This window comes from Macadamia integrifolia, chromosome 10 (assembly GCF_013358625.1).
Source record: "Macadamia integrifolia cultivar HAES 741 chromosome 10, SCU_Mint_v3, whole genome shotgun sequence".
Classification (NCBI taxonomy): domain Eukaryota; kingdom Viridiplantae; phylum Streptophyta; class Magnoliopsida; order Proteales; family Proteaceae; genus Macadamia; species Macadamia integrifolia.
In genome coordinates this window covers 30,239,063-30,258,556 of record NC_056566.1, presented here as the reverse complement: position 1 = coordinate 30,258,556, position 19,494 = coordinate 30,239,063, and the positions used below count along the sequence as shown (strand labels likewise).

At 37.3% G+C, this 19,494-nt stretch overlaps 1 protein-coding gene across 4 annotated transcripts; it reads left to right on the top strand.

The window, feature by feature from the left end:
- Window positions 1–4,298: 4,298 nt before the first annotated feature.
- LOC122091157 (homeobox protein BEL1 homolog) lies at window positions 4,299–7,858 on the top strand. Of its 4 annotated transcripts, none has more exons than XM_042660998.1 (5): window positions 4,299–4,493; window positions 5,640–6,285; window positions 6,355–6,740; window positions 6,942–7,002; window positions 7,080–7,858. In XM_042660998.1, the coding sequence occupies exons 1-5, from the start codon at window positions 4,489–4,491 to the stop codon at window positions 7,596–7,598; spliced, it is 1,617 nt and encodes a 538-aa protein (XP_042516932.1). In that variant the 5' UTR covers window positions 4,299–4,488; the 3' UTR covers window positions 7,599–7,858. The 4 variants fall into 4 exon arrangements, with proteins under 4 accessions (XP_042516932.1, XP_042516931.1, XP_042516934.1 ...); XM_042660997.1 differs by having other exon boundaries at window positions 5,634–6,285; XM_042661000.1 differs by lacking the exon at window positions 4,299–4,493 and adding an exon at window positions 4,555–5,349.
- Window positions 7,859–19,494: the final 11,636 nt, after the last annotated feature.

Genomic DNA, 19,494 nt, shown 5'->3' with positions numbered 1-19,494 from the left:
ACGGAATTGCTGTCTTTTTTTTGGCTGAAATTGAATTGTTGAGTCTTGGAGATATATGTACTGGCACTTAGGCTACGGCATATTTGAGCCAATCTGGCAATTAGGGTTAGGTCATTTTTGGATTAGATTCTTATTGATTCTACATTGACCTTGACTGGTTTTGATCCTGGTTTTGATCCGATTCAAATCAGAATCAAACTGAGACTGATCTGGATTCTGATTTGATTTTGATTTTGACTTTTTTCTTGGGTTCATTGCAATGATTTATTGGCATATGTCGAAGTCCACCAATACATTTGAAAAGAGTTGATCAAGTGATATATTCTCAGGCAAGTATTCCACTAAGTGGATTCAGCTAATGTAATGACTATATCTATCAATTCAATCCGGATAGGTCACTTTTACCCTTTACTTTTCAAGAAAAAAAAAAAAATTATAGTTTCTTTACTCCCTTGAAATGATACTAGTAATCTAGTAATCGATTCAAATCAATCAAATATCAATATCTGTCTCCACCAATATCAATACGGTATGACTAATACAACTAATCCAACATCAATACCTATAACGCGAATACTGCAAATCGCTAGAACAAAGCCCAGGCGTGCAAATGAATACATATTGGACCCTATTGAAGGTCAAAAGAATTTTCAATGTCACAAACGAAGAGCTCCATGCCCTACTGGAGTCCATGGTCCTTTTACCGTGCAAGAAAGGTCAGAGTCTCCCTTTGGTACTTGTCTTTGGCATTAACTTTAGTATGGAGGTTTTAAGGTATTGATAGATGGGGCCACCAGTGGAAGGGTCTTGGGACCCATTTAAAAAAAAAAAAAAAAAGAAGAAGAAAAAAGTGGTTTTCTTGGTCACCATTAATAGAAAAGAATAAGAATCATTATAGCGACAAAGTCATAATGCATTAGTATAAAGGTCCATCATCATCCTTTATCCTTGACTGGGAATCAGATTGGAAATATGGAATAGGCCTACCCCAATTTTGTTAGGACGGATTTCTAAACACTTCTTATGAATAAAAGTTTACAAGTATTAAATATTTATTTTTTTACTAATTTTTATATATTAAAATGGATCTAATTTCTTTTATCCATGGTGAAGATAGAACCTTCTCACCATTGCCATCCGTTTTGGGAAATAATGTTTTTAGATCATGTACAATAGTTGGGAGTTTATTATGACACAAAAGTTAAATCACAAGTTGAAATTATCAATGAAGAAGGGATTCTCCTTTTTCCATGGGTGAAAGAAAAACTATACCTAGTAAAATAATAAAATCAAATGGAATCAACAAGCTCTTTAGTAAATGATTTTTTCTTATTTTAAAAATGAAACCATTTATTAACGAATTTGACATGTTTTAAATCACTAAATTGATGGTTTCAAATAGTATAAAAACTGAGAAACCAAATACGAACCAAATCATTTAATCAATCGATGAAAATGGATAGTTGAAATCTGAATTTAAATTCGTATCCATATCCTTTTAGGAGTATCTGTATTCGATCAAATGGTATATCGATTAAAATTCAAATTAACTAAAAAATAATTATCCGATTCAATTAAAATATCAATTAATGATTTTGAGGGTTCTTGAAGTTTAGACAAATTTTAGAGAATGAGCAAAGAGCTAAGATAACTTAGAAAGATGGATTAAGAATAAATTATATTCCCAAGAGGGAGGAAGGTTCGGATTACATAAATCAGAGATTAAACGAATAATTGAAAACCCGAATTCAATTTGTATCTGTACTCATATCTGATCAAAAAGCAAACTAGCCCTAAAAAAACAACTGTCAATCTGAACCATCCAATGATATTAGTGGGGCTGTGCTAAGAAATGTACGTGAGAGATGGGGGTGGTCGACATTTGGCATGGCCCCACCAACTCTCAATTGTTAGTTAGAATGATGGGAAGAACATGTACATTACTATGGAATAGTGGGGACCACACCGTACATATACATAACACATACAGTCAAGAGAAGAAAAGAAAAGAAAAAAGAATCTTGAAAAGAAATGAAAAGAAAAGAAATATTTATACTTGTTTGGTTACTCAAAGAAAAGAAAAAAAAAAAGAAAAGTATTTTTTAATTACCTCTAGACATCATATCCGATACACTGAAGTTTATTGGAGCTTTCCTCATTAGGCGAAGAAGCAGAACAACAAGCAGCAGCATATTGAAGGGTAGCAACACAATCATTACACCTTGTTTCAAGATGTAAGCCAACGCCTCAATACTCCAAACATAACAACAAACATAAGAGGGTTTCATCTCTTTATACACCATTTTCTTTGATCCAATCCGCTTTCCATACCAAAAGCTGGTCTGTGTGCACCTTCTTCCTCCACATGCAAGCGCCTACTTCAAGCAAGATTGAAATGGAATAACCATACAAAAACCCACCCTTTTGCCTGTGAGATTCTTCTCCCTCCTAAATGAACTAGGCACTTTCCTCTAAGCACCACTGAATCTGGAAAATGTTCATCTTTTAACTTGTCCCTCTATATATTCCCCTCTCTGTGAAAAAGTTTAGATCAACAAACTTGAATTATCTCAAATCCAACAAATATTTTTCCAAAAGGGGGAAAAAAATGCAAATGTAGGCTTTAAGCATGGATGAAACAGTACAACTTTTCCATTCTAAAAAGACAGAAAACCAACTACTCATACTGAAATACTAATAATGTTAACCAAATGTGAAGAATTGATCTAGGGTTGGCTCGCAAACCCTTCTATAAAATACGAGGCAATGCCAAAAACGGAGAATACACGAAACAATCAATCCTGGAATAGGAAAAAAAAATGATATCTTTAACATCATTCAACAAAAGATGAAGTAGATGAGGGATTTGGTGGAGGATCTCGATCAGCGTTCACAGTGGAGCCTTCACTCATAGCCCCTTATTTCAAGAAGTAGATGAGGGGAAAAAGAAAAAGAGAGGTAAGGGAGACCTTTCTTCTCTTTTTCTCTTGAGTAGGGTTTAAAAGGTGAACAAAGCTACCTCTAGACCCCAGCCACCCTCTGCCTCCTCTCTTCCTTCTCCCACCATCCCTTCACTCGTGTCTATTCTCTCATTTTCAGCAAAAAAAAAGGCCTATTCTCTCATCTCCTCCCTCCGCTACCTCTAAAGATTGTCTCTGTCGACATCATCTATTTGGTTCTTCCACTCCCCTTAACCTGTCCATCAAACAATCGCAGAACTCTCGTTTCGCTTCAGTTATCGAAAATCTCATCATCCACGGCAACTCCATGCCCTCAGCCTTGTAAAACACACTATTTTCTCGACTTACCCTATTGTCTCATGGTATAGACGAGATTTTTTGGATGACCACGGTAGAAAATTGCATGATTCCCAAGGCAATTTAAAATTTAAAACCTAGAATCTTCTCGCCGTCATTAGGTCGTCCAAACACTAAGATAACAATGAGATCTGAGAAAGTTGTACAAACACATCCTAAGAGAAAAAAGTACAATTTTTATACTTTTGTCCTTTGGTTAAGAATTTTTCTTTGCACTTGATATGTCTTTATCCAAGAGAAGATTCTTTTTTTCAAATTCAAAATTACTCTTGAGAATTGTGAAATTTTTTTTTGTTTGCCCTAATTTTTTTTTGCCAAAAACACAAGAAAATATTAGAAAATATGAAATGATAATTAGACAAAAAATGATTAATTACACAATGATTTTCTATATGTCTATCTCTCTCTTAAAATTCAAAATTTTTTAATTTTTTTTTCTTCTCTTGATAATCAAATATACATAATCTTTTTATTTTCTCATCATTTCTTCTGTTTTTATTCTCGTGGTTGCCAAGCCTAAATGTAAAGTACCGTAACACGAACGCTTTGTAGCCGGCACCTTTTTACTCCGCCTCTCTTTGGCGCCCCAAGGCTCAAGCCTCTCTCTCTCTCTCTCTCTCTCTCTCTCTCTGAGTCTCTGTAATGTAAGAAGCCCAATCCACCATTATTGGATGTCGTCAGCGATTTATAGATTGGATGGATAGACTTATAGCTAGCTATAGGGGTGTGGATAGGCCATAGGGAGGGAGGGAGGGAAAGGGTAAGATAAAAGGCAAGCGGCGGAGAAAGTGTGACAGGACCACCTGCTTCTAAAGGAGCCAAAGAAACAGAAGAGCAACTGGACCCACTTTCTTCTTGCACCAAATAGGAACAAGAGCGAGAGGATCTCTCTTCTCTCCTCTCCTACCCTTTTATTAATGGTGGCCTTTATTAATATGAGTTTTAATTGGAATTAGTTGGAAACAATGGACCACCTCCTCTCATTTTCCTCCCCAAGTCTCCAGTACCTACTTTTGGAACATTTGCATCATAGCCACCAAGCATCTCTCTCTTTCTCTGTGTTTTCTGAAAGTCACTGAAATTTTTTTCAAAGAAACTACGAGTTTCGATTGAAGATCAGTATCAAATTTCAGACCCAACTGTGTAAGAGAAGAGAAACCCATCTGATTTGATGAGGTCAGGTTGAACAATTTTCACTTATTAGGATATTTGGGGATTTGGGTTCATCTCACACATATGATGAATATTTTCGCCTCTTTTTTCTATTGATTTCTTTGAACAGAAAAAGTCCAGAGTTCTACACATAAAGCTATTATAAATTTATAACTGAACCACCCCCCAACCTCACCATTCATTAAAAGAAACAAAAGGTTTGCATTAGAACTTCTTATTCATGTTTGTGATCACAGTTTGGTCATGTGGTGGCGGCTTGTAGTTTGTACTTTTTATAGCAGTCAAGGCTAAGGACCATTGATCTTTAGTGCTATTGCTGCTTCTTTGGTGGCATTAATAACCACTAGCTGCTGCTTTTGTTGCTCTTGCTCTTCTTCTTAATTTTTTTTTTGTTTCTCAGCTCCTTTTTTTATAGGGTAATATTCTTTCCAAGATTATTATTATTATTATTTGGTGATCTTTCTGATTTTATCATTAGTTTAGTCAATTTTAATAATTTGTTTGGTGTGGCCCTTGGTATGAAATAATTGAGACGATTTGATTTTGGGAAACCTACTTTGGATGTATTTAAATCATGGAATAGCCTATAGAGAGAGAGAGAGAGAGAGAGAGAGAGAGAGATCAAATCATGGCTTGGTGGTCATCATCACCTCTCTCTGCTACTATTCTGAGGAAATGTTTGAATTTACCTTCCTGTATACTATGTTGAGCTATCGGAACAACTTATGAGAAGCGGATGAAAGTCACGAAACCCAGTGGCAACCTCCCCTCCTCCTCCTCCTCCTCCTCCACCATTGCCACCACTACAAAAACCCTCCACCACAACTCCGGCGACTCTTAATCTTCCCTCCCGAAGACTGTAAGGCTCCTCCATCTCTCTCTATGTCTGGCTTGTTGATTTCTTGCCTCTGTATCATCTCTCTCATGCAAATCCCCCACCCATACGTACACAGGCACGCCCGCACGTGCAAGTACTAAATAAAAAGATAAAAAAATGCTTGCTTTGTAGATCTTTGTTTTGGCTCTTCCCGTTTTATTGGTGGGTTTTCTGTGGTTGGCTTCTGTGGGGTTCTTGGGCCTTCGTTTAGTACTACTTTGTAGAGGTGAATTGGAATTAAATCTCCTCTTTTAATGGAATTTTAGTTGCAGGATCAGAAGAAATCCACTGACTTACTGGGGTACCTCGTCTGATAACCCAACCATTAATATCGCGAACCAGATGCAAAGTTACGAATCGGATTCGGAGCTCTTCAATTTGACTACAGGTATGGAGATGTTAGGGATCCCCTATCATCAGCCCGAGTTCAAGAAGCCCAATATCTCAACTGGCTTCTCTGAAGAATCGTTAATGGTGGACGATTCCTCTTTGAGATGCGTGTTTCCCTGCGAAGGAAACGAACGGCCGAGTCAAGGACTCTCGCTTTCTCTCAGCTCAAACAAGCCTTCTAGTATCGGATTACAATCGTTCGAGCTCAGAGAGACGACGAGTCATCATCATCATCATCAGCAGTTTATTCCTTCCAATTCCAGAGATGGGTTCTTCGGGAAATCGGCCATTCTTCAAGAGCAGGACTTCGAGCTCAAGAGCTCAAAGTACTTCGTTTCCGCACAGGAGCTTCTGAACGAGTTCTGTAGCCTCGAAATAAACAAAACTGATCCACCGAAACAGGAGCCCCCGAAGACCAACCAATGGGAGGACGGCAGTAGCTCTTGCAAGCAATCTCTATCTCTATCCACTTCAGAGCTTCTCGAATTGCAGAAACGAAAAGCCAAATTGATTTCCATGCTGGAAGAGGTATACTGTTTGATTCCCCTTTTTTTTATTTTGGAAAAATTTTCATTCAACCCTTATTCTGTTGCTTAGGTGGATAGGAGATATAGGCAATACTGTGATCAGATGAAGGCAGTGGCAGCATCTTTTGAAGCGGTGGCCGGTGCCGGAGCAGCGAAAGTGTATTCAGCGTCGGCGTCGAAGGCCATGTCGAGGCATTTTAGGTGTTTGAGAGATGGGATTGTGGGGCAGATAAAGGTCACCAAGAAGGCAATAGGGGAGGAGGACCACCCAGGTACATCAGGAACAACCAGAGGAGATACACCAAGGCTTAAGCTTCTTGATCAAACTCTTAGGCAGCAAAAGGCATTTCAACAGATGGGTATGATGGAGAGTCATCCTTGGAGACCTCAAAGAGGCCTCCCTGAACGATCTGTTTCTGTTCTTCGTGCCTGGCTCTTCGAACATTTCCTTCACCCGTAAGAGAAGCTAATTTAAACAACTATTTCTTAATTCAAAGTTCTTTCATTCTATTTCCATGGAGGCTTAATCATTTTCTTCAAAGAACCCTACTGCTTGGTTGTTTCTATCCATCACTATTCCAATGCCAACTTGCATTTGTCATATATTCTCTCTCTATACCCCACTCCCACCACACCCTTTCTTTTCTCTCTCTACAGGTATCCAAGCGATGTGGATAAACACATCTTAGCTCGCCAAACTGGTCTCTCAAGAAGCCAGGCACGTCCATTTCTCTCTCATCTATATTCTATAAGTTAGGTTCTTTTGATTTATGTTTCCACTTGTCACCACTACAGGTCTCGAATTGGTTCATTAATGCAAGGGTTAGGCTATGGAAACCCATGGTGGAGGAGATGTACTTCGAAGAAACCAAGGAGAAGCAACAAGACAATGTAGGCTCCTCCTCATTAGATGGGGTTACAGGCCCAAGCCATAACGACAACTTACAATCTCGTTCTGGGGAAGACATGAAGCCCAGGATAGAGAAACTAGTTCGTGGCAACTCAGATTCACAATCTTTTATCATCAGCAACCCAGATAAAGAAGAAGAAAATAGAAAACACTTTGGTGTTGGTGACTTGGACTTCTCCTACAATAATCACATGGCCATGGCCAACACAGTCTCTTACCCTGGGACTGGTGTGTCTCTAACGCTAGGATTGCAACACCAGGAAGGGAACTTATCACTCTTCTTCCCTAGAGACCAACTTGAAGATTGTCAATCAGTTAATTACTCAATTCTGGATGGGGAAGGACAGAATCTGCCTTGCAGGAACTTGATGGGAGCACAGTTGCTCCATGACTTGGCCGGGTAGGGAGAACAAATGAAGTTCTGATGGCATAGATACGATCTATACATATACTTAGAAAAGTTTCATATACTGTGAAGGAAAATCGGTAGGGTTCTACACTTCTCTATACGTTCCCTTATATCAATGTAGTAGTAGTAGTAGTAGTAGTATATGTAGATTATTAATTATATATACTTTTCCTATGAGTTCTGATTGGCTGGAAATGGATTGCTATTATCATTCTTTAATGCAAGAATATACAGATACTACTTCTATTTCAGTTCCTTGGTGTAACTTGCAAGTGAATCTGTGGTCTTTCCTCATCTGGGTTGGCACTTGGCAGTTCTCTCTCTCTCTCTCTCTCTGAGAGTTGCAACACGGGACCATTCTACAGTCTCCACCCCAAGCTAGGGTAGTAGGTGACTCAAATCACCATAGCTAGCTAAATATAATATATTCTCTCTCCTCCTTCAAGCATCATACTCTTTTCTTCTCCCGTGATTTGAGAAGCAAGAGTTGTCTTAGGAACAGCAATTTGTATTTCCTACATGTGGTCTTTTTATTACCAAAAAAAAAAATGTGATCATTTGTTCAAGTGTTGTATTTCTTGGGAGACTTTGTGTCTGTGGACTAAACAAGTAACCCTAGTATGTAGGCTTGGTAGAATGAGAAAATGAATTCAACCATTTGAAGTAATAACTTGGTCGATATAAACCTTGGATAGGTGAGGGTTGAGGCTCTAGATTAGTAAATTACTGATGTCAAATTTAGTAGCTCATCACTTTTGAGGGGATTTTGAAGAACAATCAATTCCTATAAAAAAAATAAATTACATGAATTCGACATTTGATAAAAGATATTAATTATGAGCATTTTTACTAATTAAACATGGCTGATTTGAGTTTGCAATTGGTTGATTTGACCTAAGTTTTGCAGATTAAGGATCTTGATATAGTATTTTCTTCATTTATCTTCTATTAATAATTATTATGATCCAACTAGAGGTAACCAGATAAGTCCTAGTTAAAAAAAAAATAATAATAATAATAATAAATTCTGACATAAAAATATCATTCACAAGGATATATAACCAAGTTGGGGAGCAGCTTGATAATTCACACACTAGTTAGGAAAACAAATAAATCCATCAGACCAACATAAAAACATAACCTACATCTGATAGCATTTTATTTTAATGATTTTAATTTCTAGAAATGTATCATGGCTCAAGACTTTTTGATGTGGCACAATACTCTATTCCTTGAAATCGCAATTGCAAGCTCCTGTTCCATGACTCCTATAGCATCTATGGTGAATGACTGCTTCATATATCATATTTCATCATGCTCATGGAGAAGGGAGCTTTGTTGCTGACCTTTTAGCTTGTTTTGGTTGATCAAACATGTTTTTTTTAGCATGGGATCTTAATCCTCCTTGTTTATCGTCTTTTCTTTTAGTTGATGTTTTGGGATACTTTCATTCTCGTTTTGTATCTTTTTTTTTCAGATGTTATATAAATGTTTTTCTTTAATAAAAAAAAAAAAAAAATGCTACGATGGAAGAAAATACAATAAAAAAGATATAAATTGGATTATGTATCTGAATAGATTTTTTTTTACAGATAATGATAAAAAAAGAATCAATCGGAGAAAGAGAGAAGGGTTGTGAAACTAAAAATAGATACAAGCTTCATTTTTTTTTTTTTTTTTTTTTACACCAGTGAAGGTTTTTGAGAAAATAAGGTTGATGAGGGAGGGATCAAGTTAGCTGGGTTTTTAAACGGTACACTTATATTTTCCATATGTGAATGCAAATCACCAATGTGATTTTTTAATTTTTTAATTTCTTTTGTACGACAACTAACATCTCTGCCATGACATCAATTACCTAATTTGATTCCTACATTTTGTTTTGTTTTGATTTGATTCTTAGTTTGAAGTATAGTTGAACCTTTCCTAATGTAATGTTCCCTCCCTTTCTTATACTCTAAAACAACAAATATAAATAGTCTTATCCTAACTTAATGGGGTCGGTTATATGAATCCAATCAAAATAGAATAAGACAACTAAGGTCTAAACAAAAGAAGGGGATGAAAAGATGAAAAAAGAGGGATAAAAATTGAAAATGAAAAATGAAAAATGACATTTTATCTGTTTGAATTGTCTTAAGATCAACCTGACTCGGCTTAACTCAATCAGACTCAATATATACATGTAAATCAAGATTACTAGGACTCGATCCCATAGATAATGAGTCGAACCACCTGACTCTGACCCGAGTTTTCAGAACCTGATTGAAACAGGTGAGTCGAAGATGTATATAGAAGTCTTTGCAGATTTCATACTTGAATTAGCCAGGTTCATTAAGGATCACATTTTACCAGTTCTTGGGGATTTTTTGTGTGCTCTAAAAACTTTGGGGGCCTTGTTCAATGGATCAAGCTCTGGCCATTGAGCCTTTTTGCACCTTATCACCAAAGGATGGGCATCCTAAATGGGTCTTCAGTTCAGCCCATTTTTTATTTGTCTTTTGATTCTAGACACGCTAGGAATCCTGTATAGGGACGGGTTCATGCAAGTGGAATGGTCATTTCACTCTCCTTGTACATGGGTTCAGAGGCCACACAATCAAGTAGCAATCTCCCGATTGATGATTAAAAACAGATGATGATGATGATGATGATGATGAAAAAGAAGAAGAAGAAGAAGAAGATGATGATGATATTTGATATATAAGATGGTCATTTCACTCTCCCTGTAAATAGGCTCAATTTTTGTTTTTGTTTTTGTTTTTATATACTAGTACAAGGGGTACTATAACTACTAGCTACTACAATATTTAGGAAGGTAGGGGCTAGGAAGGTTGAGCTATCGACCATCCGTGAGACTTTACACTAGCTTCTTAGTAGCATGCCAATGAGCTAGAAGCATGGTTTGAGCTTTGAGGTATTGGTATCATGCAATCTGCACCAGTATCGTTAGCTTCCAATCTCAATACTGTATTGATGGTGAAATAGTACGGATCAAGGGTAAAATAGAAAAAAAAAAGTTTTTTTTCTTAAAGCCAAGGACAAACTTGTCTGATAGTGGCAAAAGAATAACAAAAAATCTGCAAATGGATGCCTATGAATTTGGAGTATTTTGCCTGTAAAAAAACCCAATAGTTATAAGAGAGAATAAAAATGCAAAAGCTTCCATGGTACCGATTAGAAAAGAGTGTGTTTAGCCTCGATACCTAACTTACCTCATTGAAGGGTGAAATGGAAAATTTGATTGTTGAATACTTTTTTTACAATTAATATCAATCCGATAGTCTCCGCGAAATTGAGATTGTTACTTGGTCATGTCACTTAATATCAAATCTACTCATGCCGAAAATGCCCTTATAAACACTTCCAGTAAAATGAACAAAAGGGACTGAATTTACGCTCCACCTGCTTCTTCTTCAGCTACCCTGAGCCACTCCAGCAATGCTTCCTCCCTCTACAAACTACTTTCTGCTTCTCACTTTGCTAATTTCCTATCCCATTAGATGTCAGAAACCTCTCTCTATTAGTATCTCTCTCTCTCTCTTCATCAATTTTTTCTGGTTCTCTAAATTCTTCAAAACCCAATCCAATTATTAGATCTCATCTTCACGTTCGTGTCCTGAATTCTTGAGGATTTCTTCAATTATATCTGGTCTTTTGTTTTTCTGTGTTGAATTTTTATGTTCCATTATGTTGAAACTTTTTTGTTTTTGTTCTCCATTAATGGTTGCGACTGGAAAAGTTGATAATTCGAAACCAGAAACCCAATTTCCAAAACCCTGCAACTAGAGAGCTCCATGAAAACGATGGGAAAAGAGAGGGAAAAAAAAATTACAAATGAGAGAATATTAGATCAAACACCAAGAAAATACAAAAATAAAAAGACAATAGCTCCGCACGACACAGAGATTTAATGAGGTTCATACACTAGGGTGGTGTGCTATGTCCTCGGACGAAGAAGAAAATGTTTTACTATGCAGAAGAGAGATTACATCCAAGTAGTGGCGAGAAAACTCACCCTGAAACCCTAGCTCGAAAAACCTAAAAATACAATGACTTTCTCAACAAGCAACAGTACATTATATATACTCTAAGTTGCGGGTCAACCCATCGGGTCGTGGTCGATCTGATCGAACCATACCTCGGGGGTGTGGATGATGGGCTCCGGGCTTGGTTTTATCGGCCTAACCCCTCTGCTTCTATCATAGATCTCAGAAAACTTTTCATTCAGATCACCATCAAAATATGTCGGAACGAGTCGATCTTCAAAATGTGTCAAGAATTCAAAACAAATTTAACAGAGAAGTTAGAATCGAAAGAAACCATTATACCATTTATATCATTCATTTCAGTCCACTTCACATGTTGATGTTCACAAGGATTAAATGAAAGAAAAAGAGGAGAAAAAAAAATTAAAGGAGAAAAGACTCAGGAACAGAACAACTAGACCCAAGAAGAGGAAGAGAACAAAACAGCCTCTCTCTCTCTCTCTCTCTCTCTCTCTCTCTCTCTCTCTCTCTCTCTCTCTCTCTCTCTCTCTCTCTCTCCATTCCATGCTCTAAAAACAAAATGTGAAAAGCTTCTTCACAAAACCTAAAACCCAGAGTGAGGAGAGTCGTGAGACCACTCTTGATTAAACTCAAAAGGAGCTCCACCGAGGAGTGAGGACACGATCCAACTACTCATCGTCACCCTCCCTGACTTCACAGTCACACTCGTTGATCCCTTCACAGAAAATGGAAGAAACAGAAAGGTCTCCAACTTTCGGCCACCAGAACTCATTGGGCCCATGAAGTGTGAAATACTAATATTACCCATATCGACACTCGCCATCACAGTCGAAGACGTATCGAAGGAGGGTCCACAGCTCTCTTCGTTGCCGTTGATCGTTACAAACGACGACGATGTAGAGTACATCATCAACGATAAAGGTTAGCATTCGTATCGCCATTATTAGCATTACCAGAGAAGGTTATCTCCTCCTCCAGCACCTTCATCACCTCCATCAGCGTCTCTTTTTCCATAGTTAACCCAACCAACAACAGCTCCTCCTCATCCTCAGAGAACGGAAGACGACGATCCTCGTCCACAAAGGGGTTTCCTTCTGGTTTGTTTAGCAAAGACCCACATCTGTTCAGTTGAACATAAAAAATCAGTCTCTGCTAAATGGTAATACACTCTTTTATTGTTTAAAACTAACAACACACTCACACCATCACTGCCGAGGGAAGAGATGTAATTCCTTCAAACCATTCATGTGTAATCTCAACAAACTACAGGGGAGAAAAGCGTAATTTTCCCAATAATAATAAGAAATCTTGCAAATTCTCTAAGGCTGTGTTTTGTGGATCCCACTCGTCTCCAAGGACTGACGCAACGAGCGTCCAACGACCTCTCAGATGATCGACACGCGACGAGGGTAAATCCAACGGCTCAACATCGTTGAACGTTCGCAGAGCTCGCCGACGAGAAATCGGCGAACTTCGACACTCCTTCCCTTCTCTTATTTTTCCTCTCAGTGAGCGATCGCAGACCTCGCCTAAAATCCTACTCAGTCTCATCTCCCTCTATATTTTTCCCTCTCTTCTCTATCCATACATGCTAATAGCCCTAACCTGCAGAGTGTTTCTCTTATTTCTCTTCTCGGTAAACGATCGCAGACCTCGCCGACATTTTGAAATCGATCTCGTGGGGATTTTCATTCAGAGGTTTCAGAGGCGAGCACCAGCACCGGCAAGAGGACTTTCAGAGATTTGCAGTCGATCTCGCTTCGGGATTTGAAAGGCACGAACGAACAGTAAAGGTTCAATTATTTCTCTCTTCTTTTGTTTATCTGTCGCTGTGGATGAGGCTCTGTTGATTCTGTTGGGTTATGTAAAATATGATTCCTGTATTTGTCTCTGTGGACATGTTGGTTCTGTTGGTTTATATTTTCATTACATACTCATGTCATCCCCAAATTTTAGCTTAACAATGAATAAAGGGAAAATTTCAGTTTAAAAATTGTGGACTCTGATAGCTCTGTTTGGAAATTGTGGACCCTGATAGCTCCTCTCTCTTAGCTTAACAATGTATTCATATACTGAAGTCACTCAAGAGGATACATATACATGGAAAATAATCATCTGTTTTTCTCATCCCTGTTTTTTCTTGTTTTGCTATCTGCAGAACGCGACACGTGGATAACTTTAAGACCAACGCACCGGATGTAATAATCCTCACCCAATCTTGATCGTTGGTCTCCTTGTTGTCCACGTGTCGCGTTCTGCAGGTAGCAAAACAAGGAAAAATAGGGATGAGAAAAAGAGAAGATTTTGATCCCATATACATTCAGGTCTTACAGGAGTTTGTCGGATTTTTCGCCGGCAAGCTCTGCTATCGTTCAGCGATAGGAGAAATTAGAGAATGAGGGTTGCAGTTCGTTGAACCATTGGATTTGTCGTCTCCACGTGTCGATCATAAGGTCGTTGGACGCTCATTGAAGCTGGAAATGAGTTGGATCCATGTTTTGTAGCCAAGAGAAGAAAAGAATCAGGAAAATAGAAGAAAATAATAGGAATGAAATGAAATGATAAGAACACAGAAAAAATATGTATGTTTAGGAGAGAAGAAAAGAAAGAAAATAAAAGTTTTTGTATTTTCTTTTGTTTTTGGTAAGATTTTATTTTATTTATTTTATTTATTTTTTTACAGTAAAAAAAAATTTCGCTACTTTTGAGATAAATTTTGACATTCAAAAAACAATCTTCTCTTGATTCGAATATATCAAACACAAAAAGAATTTCTTAAAGACAACCTTAGACTTGGTTAATTGACCATCATAATGGCAGATCAAAACCAAAAAATAAAATGAATAAAAAATAAGGCATCTAAATTGAAAGGGGAACTTAATATTAATTAATTATAATTTATAAATGCAGCTGACTTAAATTGAAAAAATTTGACTACTATCTGGGTTGCAATCCCTTGCTGGCAGTCAAAGAAATGAAATAATTCACTTCCCCTTAAGGTTTACATGTACCTTCTTACATTATGGTATTTTCGAAAATATCCTTCGGATTCCATTTCTTTGGCTGATTTGTACTAGCACCGACTAACGTGACAAAGTGGCAAAGTGGAACGTGGGTACCACTTCAAACTTCAAAGTGACCGGTCATTGACTCGTTGTACCTTTCTTTTATTAATAATAAACGCACACAACGCAAAGGGGAAGGACGTTATTAATTTGGTTTCCTCCTCTCAAGTCACCCCTCCTTGTTTGACTTCTTAATTCAACTCATTTTTATTACCTAAAAAGGAATCTTTAACACATCCCCAACGAATTCACCTGTTCAATCTACAGAGAAGCAGAAACAGAACTTTCTCTGCTAATTTCTCCATTAATCATCTATATATTCTCTTGAATCAACGCAAACCAATTCACGCACACGAATAAAGAGCAGCTCTTTTAAAAATTCACAATCACATCTCTCTATCTGCAACAGCAATCTTGATGGAGCCACAGTTCGGATCTTCAAGCTATGATGTGTTTATCAATTTCAGAGGCAAAGACACCTACAAAACATCTGTTGGTCAACTTTACAGTGCTCTTAAGGATCGTGGAATCCATGCTTTCATCGACAGCTTCTTTGAGCAATTAAAGGCTCCAAACTCTCCATAGCTATCATCAGTGAAAGATACCGGAGAAAGCAAATGGTGCCTCCTGGAGCTCGTTCAGATGTTGGAATACCATAGAAACAACGGTCAAATCATTTTCCCCATTTTCTTCTATATTAAAACATCGGACGTCAAGAATTAGACTGGATGTTTTTAGATTTTGCCTCACAGACATGGCAAGGAGACTCCCGAAACTCTGCAGACATGTAAGGACGCTTTGCGAGCTGTAGGAGACAAGAGTGGATGGGTTTTTGATGATGGGGAGGTCTCACTCCCTCAAAAAGTTATTTTTCATATCCATCTTTTAGGATTTTTTAAGTTTCACTTCCAATTGTATTTGTGAGTTGTGATTTCCATTTTTTATACGAAACTAATTGCAGGGATTAATCAGAGTTAGTCAGTTCAGTTGTTCCAAGAGCTTGGATTCAATTGAATATGGACTAGTCCTTGATTGGTTCTAAACACCCTATTGGAATAGAATCGCGGCTGAAATCTATATTATCTCTACCATCAAATGGCACTAGTTCCAGGGATGTTCAGTTTCTAGCGATATGTGGTACTGAGGGCATTGGGAAGACAACCATTGCAACAACTTTATACAATCATATCTTTAAAAACTCTAGTAAGAGTTGTTTTCTTGAAAACGTTAGAGAGGAAGCATCACGCGATGGTATAATATCATTGTAAGAGAAACTTCTTTACAATAACTTTCGTGAGGAAATAAAAATATGCAGTGCTTGAGAAGGATCAACATTGATAAAAGAAAGACTTGGAAAAATAAATATTCTTCTCATTCTTGATGATGTGGATGATCGCACCCAGTTAATTAAATGCATTGGCTGGTGATCTCAATTGGTTTGGTCATGAAAGTATGATAATTATAACAACTAGAGATCAAAGTGTTCTAAGTAGAATCTCAGAAAATAATAGAAAAATATACGAGCCACAAGGATTGAACGAGGAAGAAAGTCTTCAGCTTTTTAGTTCAAATGTTTTTCAATGGACAAAATTCTGGATGATTATATGCCGCTTTCAATTGATATAGTACGCACTACAGAAAAGTTGCCCTTAGCATTGGAGGTTTTGGGTTCTGATTTATCTTTTACAAAAGATGGAGTATGGAAAAACATGCTTCAGACATTGACACAAATTCCACATGATGATGTCTATAAAAAGCTTAAGATAAGTTATGATAATCTACGTGATGTTGAGAAAACAATGTTTCTTGATATTGCATGTTTATTCTTACAATGGGATGAAGAAATTGTACTTACTATACGGGGGACTTGTGGCTTTGAACCGAGACATCGCATAGGAGTTCTCAAAAGAAAATCCCTCTTAAAAATTAATAATTCAAATCAATTGGTGATGTACGATCAGATTCGAGACATGGGAAGGAGAATTTCCTACAATGGAAACCCTATGAAACCTAGTAAACGTGGTAGATTATGGTCTAATGACGATATCATGAAGGTAACAAACAATCGTAAGGTAAGAGCACATTACAAGAATATTTTTCTTTTTTCTTCTTATTTTTCCTCTACTCTTATTATAATTAAGTAAACATTTGATCCCCTAATATATATATATATATATAAATAGATATTAAATAAATTGTATTAATAGGATAGTATGGATCGTGTAAATTAACAAAGCCTCACATTTTTATGTTTATTGATTTTTATTTACTTGGACTAATTTTCTTCCGTGGGGGAATGATATGGTTGAAGGTATCCTTGGATTTAATTTAGGTTTCAACGCTTGTCTACATAGTAAAGCCTTTAAGAAGATGTCCGAATTAAGATTACTACAAGTTAATGAAGCAACCTTGGAGGGGAGGTTTCAATGTCTTCCTTCTCGGTTAAGATGGCTGCGTTGGGATCATTGTCCGAGTAAACTACCGGCTGATTTTTATCATGATGAATTAGCTATGCTCCGCTTGAGTAAAGGCTACTTTAGACAAGCTTGGAATAACTGGCTTGAAATAAGGTGTGTGGTAGTATAAGTCTTCTCTTTTCTCTCACTTTACGTACAACCAAGTATATCACTGGACTCACTAATATTTTATATTGATCACTCTTAATTTGTTCGACACAGCTGTTTCATGAATTGAAAATTCTGAAACTCAGTTATTGTTTATATTTGGCTGAGTCTCCCTGACTTCTCAGGATTTCCTCACTTAGAGAGCTTGTATCTTGATGGTTGCAGTTCTTTGGTTAATTTAAATGAATCCATTGGACAGCTTCAACAGCTCGTTTACTTAAACTTGGAATGTTGCTTTTCTCTTGAGAAACTCTCAAACAGCATATGTAAATTGAGTTCTCTCCAAAAACTTGTTCTCAGTAAATGTGACTCTCTCGATGAGTTGCCTGAGTCTATTGGTGATATAAAAAAAATCTTTGGTTGAGCTTTACTTGGACGGAACTAGTATTCAAATGCTGCCTGATGGCTTTGGACTATTAAAGAAGTTGGAGGTATGGAAGCTTTGACTCTTCTATGAGAAAGAAAGGTCGTCACTGAGGAATATAATGACATCTTTGCATTGTATTGAACACAGATCTGGACGCTTGGAGGAACCAAAGCAGAACACATTACATTCAACTGAAAATCGTGTTATTTGCCCATCATTGACATGCTCACCAAAGCTGCTCTTAAATTTAATTGAACTTCGTATTTTATGCCCAGAATTGGCACACTGTTGAAAATCAAGTGCAAGGGCCACGAAGGGACAAGTGAAGATATAGTCTACATTCATGAATTCCAAGGGTTTGATTGGTTTGGGTTTCAGCTGGATGAAACTGCAGGCCTCCACTCATATTACTGTTCCCCTCCCCTATTTGAAGGATTTTCCCATACTACACCCTCTTCTAACCAAAACTTCACCAGGAGTCTGAGGGGACCCTCCCCTTTTCTTTTTTATGATTTTTAGTTTGATTAATGGAGAAAATTATCGCCAGAAAAAATTTCAAGTAGCTCTATGGAGGAGGGGAGATTGCATGCATCCTATTTTTGGGGTGAAAAAATTTTTTGGTGACAATATTCTTTAGGGGGTGGGGGTTGCATCCAATGTTTAGTAAAGAAAGTATTATTATTTTAATAAACAAGGATCAATTTATATAGTTAGGTGGAACTAACAAAATATCTAAATCATTTTTAACGATCATTATCAATTAGCTTAGTTATCTCGTAGAGATAAAGCTTAAAAACTTTGAAAGTACAAGTATAGTAATTTTGGCTCGGGAGAAAGAACCATGCCTATTGACACACGTACACACCTAGACACAACAAAGAGAAAAGACCATGCCATCCCACGTTGAAGATGCTCACATGTACCCTCTCATTAGCCCTGTGTGCTGGCATATATATTTGTGTTAGCAGGTAGGATTTTTTTTCCCTTTCAACTCAGTTGTAGATTAAAAAATGATAAAGAAATTCATCAAATGAATAAAAAAATATTAATATTTTGGAAATTATTTTATATTGAAACAAGGTTTGGAAAAGGGAGTTTAAAGTTTTTCCAATTATTTTCTATCAACTGAGTGGGGAGAAGGGTACCCCAATGGCCCAATTAAGCTAAAGGACACTGGGCCAAAACTGATGATAGGATATATATTTGTTCTTGAGTTGAGTGAGGCCACCCTAACTCGAAAAACAGATGTAATGTGAAACCAAAAGAACCATAAAAAAGTCAACAAAACTAGATCCCAACAGAAATGGATTGGATTTCAGCAAGTCCCGCAGACTCTTTCAGCAACAAAAAAGAGAGATATGGGTTGAATCAACGTTGGTCGTGATTTTTTATATATAAGACATGTGTCATGATCAAAGGAGTCGTTGGAGACGAGCCGGATCAGGAGAGGGGTACCCCAGTGGCCCAATTAAGCTAATGGACACTGAGGCAAAACTGATAATAGGATACAGATACTGATATATTTGTTCTTGCGTTGAGTGAGGCCAACCTAACTCAAAAACAAATGTAATGTGAAACCAAAAGAGCCACAAAAAAGTCAAAAAAAAACGAGCGCCTATGAATTTGGAATTATTTTGCCACTTTCCCTAGCAAAGTGGGTTACAGCACTCAGCCACTCATTGGTCCCCCAACCCACTCACCACATCATCTGTAATCTCCTCTCTGGGAAGAAACCAGTAGTGTAACAGAAGGCTAATAAGCCTTTATGGTTAAATCTGTAAGGAAGGGCTTTTATTGTCCAGTTAAGGTTTCACATGCAGCGGGG